This window comes from Colobus angolensis, unplaced genomic scaffold (assembly GCF_000951035.1).
Source record: "Colobus angolensis palliatus isolate OR3802 unplaced genomic scaffold, Cang.pa_1.0 Scaffold224, whole genome shotgun sequence".
Classification (NCBI taxonomy): domain Eukaryota; kingdom Metazoa; phylum Chordata; class Mammalia; order Primates; family Cercopithecidae; genus Colobus; species Colobus angolensis.
In genome coordinates this window covers 5,616,999-5,624,029 of record NW_012115422.1, presented here as the reverse complement: position 1 = coordinate 5,624,029, position 7,031 = coordinate 5,616,999, and the positions used below count along the sequence as shown (strand labels likewise).

Here is a 7,031-nt window from a genome sequence, read left to right as displayed (position 1 = left end):
TCCTTCCTTCCTTCCTTCCTTCCTTCCTTCCTCTCTATCTTTCTTTCTTTCCCTCTTCCCAAGAGAAAGTGTGAGTATGAACTATGTTTTGAGGACGGGGTAGAGATGCAGTCAAGCCATACTTGGACTGTCAGGGAAGGCTGTCTCTTGGTCTTCTTTGTCAATGAGAATATCAAGGGGAAGGGCAAATGCAGCACATCTCTTGGACATGAAAACGATCAGGTTCCCTATAGCTTCCTCTTCTCTACAATCCTTTTACATGATCCTAAGAAAAACCCAGGCCCATGATGACCCAACCAATGCTTTTCACTCTGGTCAAAATGTCTCCATAAAACCAAGTGCATGATATTATTCATACTGACACTTTTGGAAGTTTCTTTACTCAAATTAGGTCAATTTAGGAATGCAACTAATATTGAAGCTTCAGATAATAAGAGGAAAGGATAAAGAGGATGACTTAAAAAAATTAAAAAGAGAGGTTCTGAAAGTCTGGCTTCAAGATGCAGAATGGAAAGGGGAAGTTGCTGCTATTAAATATTTTTACAAGTTTGAGTTGGCCTAGAGGATGCATTCATAGTTAAGCCATATAAGAATTTCCAGGCAGTTGACATGAGGGTTACAAAGACATTACACAACTACTTCAATCTTCTCATCACTTAATATCCCTACTCTTCAGAAGAGTCAAATACATTTTCTTTATCTTCCTTGCATAGTCTTCTAATTTGCAGAATTAAAGCATAAGCTCAATAGCTTATCAAATAATTAAACAATCAGCCAGTAAAATGGACAAATCTTTAGCAATGTTACTTAATAAAGGAACACTTGTCTTTTCTTTGATAGAGACAAGTAAAGTGATGTCTTGCTCCTTTATAAAGAACACTCTCATCCCTTTCCTTTGACAGTCTTTTGTTCTTATTAACGCATTACTCTATTTTAAATTATGGCTCACGTCTATCTAAAGACTTAACTCATCTTTTCTCTGTCTCGGAATATATAATTACAGCAAGTGCTTTGGTGGGGACTAAATGTAATGCTGGAAAAATTTCTTTTGCAGAGGCATATCCACCAACCTTTCTCTCCAGACCTAAGTCCCTTACGACTTTTGTGGGTAAGTCAGCCAAGTTCCTCTGCACAGTGACAGGGACTCCTGTGATAGAAACCATTTGGCAGAAAGATGGTGCTGCACTCTCACCTTCACCTAACCGGAAGATTTCCGATGCAGAAAACAAACACATTTTAGAACTCTCAAACCTTACCATTCAAGATAGAGGAGTTTATTCTTGTAAGGCTTCTAACAAATTTGGAGCAGACATCTGCCAAGCAGAGTTGGTCATCATTGATAAGCCACATTTCATTAAAGAATTAGAGTCTGTGCAATCTGCTATCAATAAGAAGGTCCGCCTTGAGTGCCAAGTAGATGAAGACAGAAAAGTCACAGTTACGTGGAACAAAGATGGGCAAAAACTCCCCTCAGGGAAAGATTATAAGATCTGTTTTGAAGATAAAATAGCAACACTTGAGATTCCTCTGGCCAAATTGAGAGATTCAGGAACCTATGTCTGTATAGCTTCAAATGAGGCTGGAAGCAGCTCCTGTTCAGCCACAGTCACTGTCAGAGGTAAGAAACATGTGAATGTATTTCCAGTCCCTTCTCTGCAAGGAATCCTCGGTAGAAAAACTGTTGGCAAACAATTCAGTCAGTACACTTTGTTATTAAAATAATGCCATTCAGCAAACATTATGGTTTGGGAAAGTTCTGGCATTGTTTGATTTTATTGTTTTAATCCTCTTCAAAGTTCACTTACTTTTGTTCTTCTAAATTGTCTGCTATTAACAAAGCTTGCTTAAAATTCCTTCTAAGAAAAAAATTCCAAGTGTCTGGGAAATTCTTAACTATCTTCTTTTATAAAATTGTTCTTTGTGTAGGTAGTCTGTTTATTGTTATTTTATTTTAAATCAAGAGACTGGGAAAGTGTCTTAGCTTTTTCAGAAATTTTATGTGTGTTGGGTCTCCTTGTTGTATATGTCTACTTTTCTTTTGTGGAGTTTATGTTTCAGATATCTTCTCCTTTTTCTTTTTTGTAAACTGCATGTAGAACCACCATCCTTCGTGAAGAAGGTGGATCCCTCTTATTTAATGCTGCCAGGTGAATCAGCACGCCTCCATTGCAAGCTGAAAGGCTCACCTGTGATCCAGGTTACTTGGTTTAAAAATAACAAAGAACTCAGTGAAAGTAACACAGTCCGAATGTATTTTGTCAATTCTGAGGCCATACTTGATATTACGGATGTAAAAGTTGAAGACAGTGGGAGTTACTCATGTGAAGCAGTGAATGACGTTGGCAGTGATAGCTGCAGTACTGAAATAGTTATCAAAGGTTTGTTTACTGAGTTTCCATCCAGTATTTTTCTGAGAAAAGATTTCCCTTTTAATTACTTATTACTCATTACTTACACAATGCTTTCATGCTTTTGTAGAACCTCCTTCTTTCATCAAAACTCTTGAGCCTGCGGACATAGTGAGAGGAACAAATGCTCTACTTCAATGTGAAATCTCAGGCACTGGACCATTTGAAATTAGCTGGTTTAAAGATAAGAAACAAATTCGAAGTAGTAAAAAATACAGATTGTTTTCTCAGAAGTCTCTTGTGTGTCTGGAGATCTTTTCTTTTAATAGCGCGGATGTTGGTGACTATGAATGTGTTGTTGCTAATGAAGTTGGCAAGTGTGGCTGCAGGGCAACACACTTACTCAAAGGTTAGTGCTTGAAAAGCTAATGTCTCTTTAATAAATTGTCAAAATAGCTTTCTTACCCCATGGAAGAAAAACTGATACTTTTTTCTCTTGTCCTATCCTTTAAATTTGTTTTGTCTTGGTTTGACCTGGGACCTTGGGAACAAAGTGAATAACTTTCACCTGGCCTTTTTCCTGAGACCAGTGTAAATATCTATTATCTGATACCAAAAGGGAATTACATAATAAGCCATTTTGTCAGCTGACAAACATGTATCGTCTATACCTCTATCTCTTGGATGGAATTATAATTATTCTTAACTTTTATTTCTTCTTCTAATTAACACTATGAAATAGTATTGGGACAAGATAAATATAATCTTGATAAAACTCTTAAATATAGATGGTGTTGAAAGTGTTCGGGAATTGATATGTTTTATGTGCTCTCTTTCCTTAACTAGAACCTCCAACCTTCGTAAAGAAAGTAGATGATTTTATTGCACTAGCAGGACAAACTGTTACCCTGCAAGCTGCTGTGAGAGGGTCAGAACCCATTTCTGTCACATGGATGAAAGGACAAGAGGTCATTAGAGAAGACGGAAAAATCAAAATGAGCTTTTCCAATGGTGTTGCAGTCTTGATAATCCCTGATGTTCAGATTAGTTTTGGAGGCAAATACACATGCCTGGCTGAAAATGAAGCTGGAAGCCAAACATCTGTTGGGGAATTAATAGTTAAAGGTTTGTGTAGGAACATTTAAACCTCAAATTGCTACTTAGATTTAAAGTGAAACCCTACTATGCATTTAGGATCCTAACTATTTCATACCATCGTAGAACCTGCCAAAATCATTGAGCGAGCAGAACTGATCCAGGTGACAGCAGGAGATCCCGCCACACTGGAGTACACAGTGGCAGGCACGCCAGAACTGAAACCCAAATGGTACAAAGATGGGAGACCCTTGGTCGCCAGTAAAAAATACCGAATAAGTTTTAAAAACAATGTTGCCCAGCTCAAATTTTATTCAGCTGAGCTGCACGATAGTGGCCAATACACATTTGAGATTTCCAATGAAGTGGGCAGCAGCTCCTGTGAGACTACATTCACTGTATTAGGTTAGTATTTTTAGAAAATGATGCTGCATATGCATTTGAAACCCAACAAATGGCCTAAAGTCAATCACTGAGCACTTTTCTATATTGACCATTTCTCCCTTCTTGTGCCACAAACAGATCGAGACATTGCTCCATTTTTTACCAAACCCTTGCGCAACGTGGATAGTGTTGTTAATGGTACCTGCAGACTGGACTGCAAAATTGCAGGCTCCCTCCCCATGAGGGTGTCCTGGTTTAAGGATGGCAAAGAAATAACTTCTTCTGACAGATACAGGATAGCATTTGTGGAAGGCACAGCTTCTTTGGAGATCATCAGAGTAGACATGAATGATGCAGGGAATTTCACTTGTCGAGCCACAAATTCCGTGGGAAGCAAAGACAGCAGTGGAGCCCTGATTGTGCAAGGTTGGCTGGAGACTTTGCATTTTATCCTTATTAAAGATTATGTTCAAATTAAGTCATCTTCCCTTAGATCAGACCTCTTAACCCTTTGAAATTCTTTCTTATACCCCTTCTTCAGAACCACCCAGTTTTGTAATTAAACCCGGCTCAAAGGATGTTCTGCCTGGCTCAGCAGTCTGCCTGAAGAGCACTTTCCAAGGATCTACTCCTCTCACAATCAGATGGTTTAAGGGCAACAAAGAGCTGGTTTCTGGTGGAAGCTGCTATATCACCAAAGAAGCTTTAGAGAGTTCCTTGGAACTTTATGCAGTAAAAACCTCTGATTCAGGCACATACACATGTAAAGTCAGCAATGTCGCTGGAGGCGTGGAATGCAGTGCAAACTTGTTTGTAAAAGGTTTGCGTTGTTTTCTTGACATCTTTGTGCTACCTTGTTATACATTCTCTCCTCTTTCTCGCATTTCTTAATAAATTCCTTCCTTCCACAGAACCTGCCACATTTGTTGAAAAGTTAGAGCCATCACAGCTGTTAAAGAAGGGAGATGCCACCCAGCTAGCCTGCAAAGTAACTGGTACCCCTCCAATTAAAATAACATGGTTTGCAAATGATAGAGAAATTAAGGAGAGCAGCAAACACAGAATGTCTTTTGTGGAGTCTGCTGCAGTTCTAAAACTGACAGATGTTGGCATCGAAGACAGTGGTGAATATATGTGTGAGGCCCAGAATGAGGCTGGCAGTGACCACTGCAGTAGCATTGTAATAGTCAAAGGTTTGTGTTCACTTTGCCTCTTGTGTTGCCAAAGTTATGGCCCATGGCACAGACCCCTCCTCCCTTAATGCAAATCATTCCTTTTTTTACTGTAGAGTCACCTTACTTTACCAAGGAATTTAAACCAATTGAAGTCTTAAAGGAGTACGATGTCATGTTGCTGGCTGAGGTGGCAGGCACTCCTCCCTTTGAGATCACTTGGTTCAAAGACAACACAACCCTGCGAAGTGGTAGAAAGTTTAAGACCTTCATTCAGGATCATCTGGTTAGCCTGCAGATCCTCAAGTTTGTAGCTGCAGATGCTGGTGAATACCAGTGTCGGGTGACCAATGAGGTGGGCAGCAGCATCTGCAGTGCCAGGGTGACTTTAAGAGGTTAGTGTTGGTTCCAGTGATGGATTGGCTCTGCTGAAGAGTCAATTCTTCTTTTTAAGCCAGTTTTACTATAGGGATAATATTGATTGAGAATTAATTCTTCTGTTAGAACCCCCATCCTTCATAAAGAAGATCGAGAGTACCAGCTCCCTCCGAGGAGGCACAGCTGCCTTCCAGGCCACTCTGAAGGGCTCCTTGCCAATTATGGTGACTTGGCTAAAAGACAACGATGAAATCACTGAAGATGATAACATAAGAATGACCTTTGAGAACAATGTGGCCAGTTTGTACCTCAGTGGCATTGAAGTCAAGCATGATGGGAAATATGTCTGTCAGGCCAAAAATGATGCAGGAATACAAAGATGTTCTGCATTACTCTCAGTAAAAGGTTGGTTCAGAAAGTTTGCCTTGGGTTTGAGGAAGAAATGCAGATGTAAGCCTTTCAGCAGGGTGATGCACAACCCACATCTATCCCTTTGTTTTCTACAGAACCTGCAACAATCACCGAGGAAGCTGTGTCTATAGATGTCACCCATGGAGACCCAGCCACTTTGCAGGTTAAATTTTCAGGGACTAAGGAGATTACAGCCAAATGGTTTAAAGATGGCCAAGAACTGACCCTGGGCTCAAAATATAAAATCAGTGTTACTGATACAGTCTCAATACTGAAGATTATTTCTACAGAAAAGAAAGATAGTGGAGAATATACTTTCGAGGTCCAAAATGATGTTGGGAGGAGCAGCTGCAAGGCTAGAATTAATGTATTAGGTTGGTATTGTTCTTCTATAGGAAGGATTGGGCATCTCCATGCTCCTTCTTCCCTTAAAATTAAAAAAAAATACAAGTTAGTAGATTGACCTTTTTTTTGTTGTTTGCTTTTTCATTGAATAGATCTTATCATACCTCCTTCATTTACCAAAAAGCTGAAGAAAATGGACAGCATTAAAGGCTCTTTCATTGACTTAGAATGCATAGTGGCTGGGTCACATCCCATAAGCATCCAGTGGTTCAAAGATGACCAAGAAATATCAGCTAGTGAAAAGTACAAATTCTCTTTTCATGACAATACTGCCTTCTTGGAAATCAGTCAACTGGAAGGTACAGACAGCGGGACATACACTTGTTCTGCCACCAATAAGGCAGGGCACAACCAGTGCAGTGGGCATCTGACAGTCAAAGGTTGGCAAATTTTACTTCCACTTGTCAAGAACTTACAAAATATTTTTCTTTCATTTCTCAATTTTTACCTTTATTGCTAAGTTATAAAATAAAACTTCCTCTTTTCTTTTGCTTCTTTTTTCTTTCACCCCAGAACCCCCTTATTTTGTGGAAAAGCCACAGTCACAAGATGTCAATCCCAACACAAGGGTTCAGTTAAAGGCTCTTGTGGGTGGCACTGCACCCATGACAATAAAGTGGTTTAAAGATAACAAAGAGCTACACTCAGGAGCAGCCCGCTCGGTTTGGAAGGACGACACCTCTACCATTCTAGAGCTCTTTGCAGCCAAAGCTACCGATTCCGGAACCTACATTTGCCAACTAAGCAATGATGTTGGCACAGCAACCAGTAAAGTCACTCTCTTTGTAAAAGGTCTGGTCTCTACATCTCCTCACTTTCTTGCTTGTCTAAATTTTCT

At 39.7% G+C, this 7,031-nt stretch overlaps 1 protein-coding gene across 1 annotated transcript in view; it reads left to right on the top strand.

The window, feature by feature from the left end:
• The window catches only part of TTN (titin), a 273,017-nt gene that overhangs the window by 70,586 nt on the left and 195,400 nt on the right, over positions 1-7,031 (top strand). Inside the window, exons 48-60 of the mRNA XM_011944051.1 lie at positions 1,055-1,618; positions 2,097-2,378; positions 2,479-2,757; positions 3,195-3,473; positions 3,570-3,848; positions 3,966-4,253; positions 4,369-4,647; positions 4,739-5,020; positions 5,116-5,394; positions 5,504-5,782; positions 5,884-6,162; positions 6,286-6,573; positions 6,707-6,985. Of these exons, the coding sequence (XP_011799441.1) occupies positions 1,055-1,618; positions 2,097-2,378; positions 2,479-2,757; positions 3,195-3,473; positions 3,570-3,848; positions 3,966-4,253; positions 4,369-4,647; positions 4,739-5,020; positions 5,116-5,394; positions 5,504-5,782; positions 5,884-6,162; positions 6,286-6,573; positions 6,707-6,985 (3,936 nt within the window). The remainder of the gene's footprint in view (positions 1-1,054; positions 1,619-2,096; positions 2,379-2,478; positions 2,758-3,194; positions 3,474-3,569; positions 3,849-3,965; positions 4,254-4,368; positions 4,648-4,738; positions 5,021-5,115; positions 5,395-5,503; positions 5,783-5,883; positions 6,163-6,285; positions 6,574-6,706; positions 6,986-7,031) is intronic.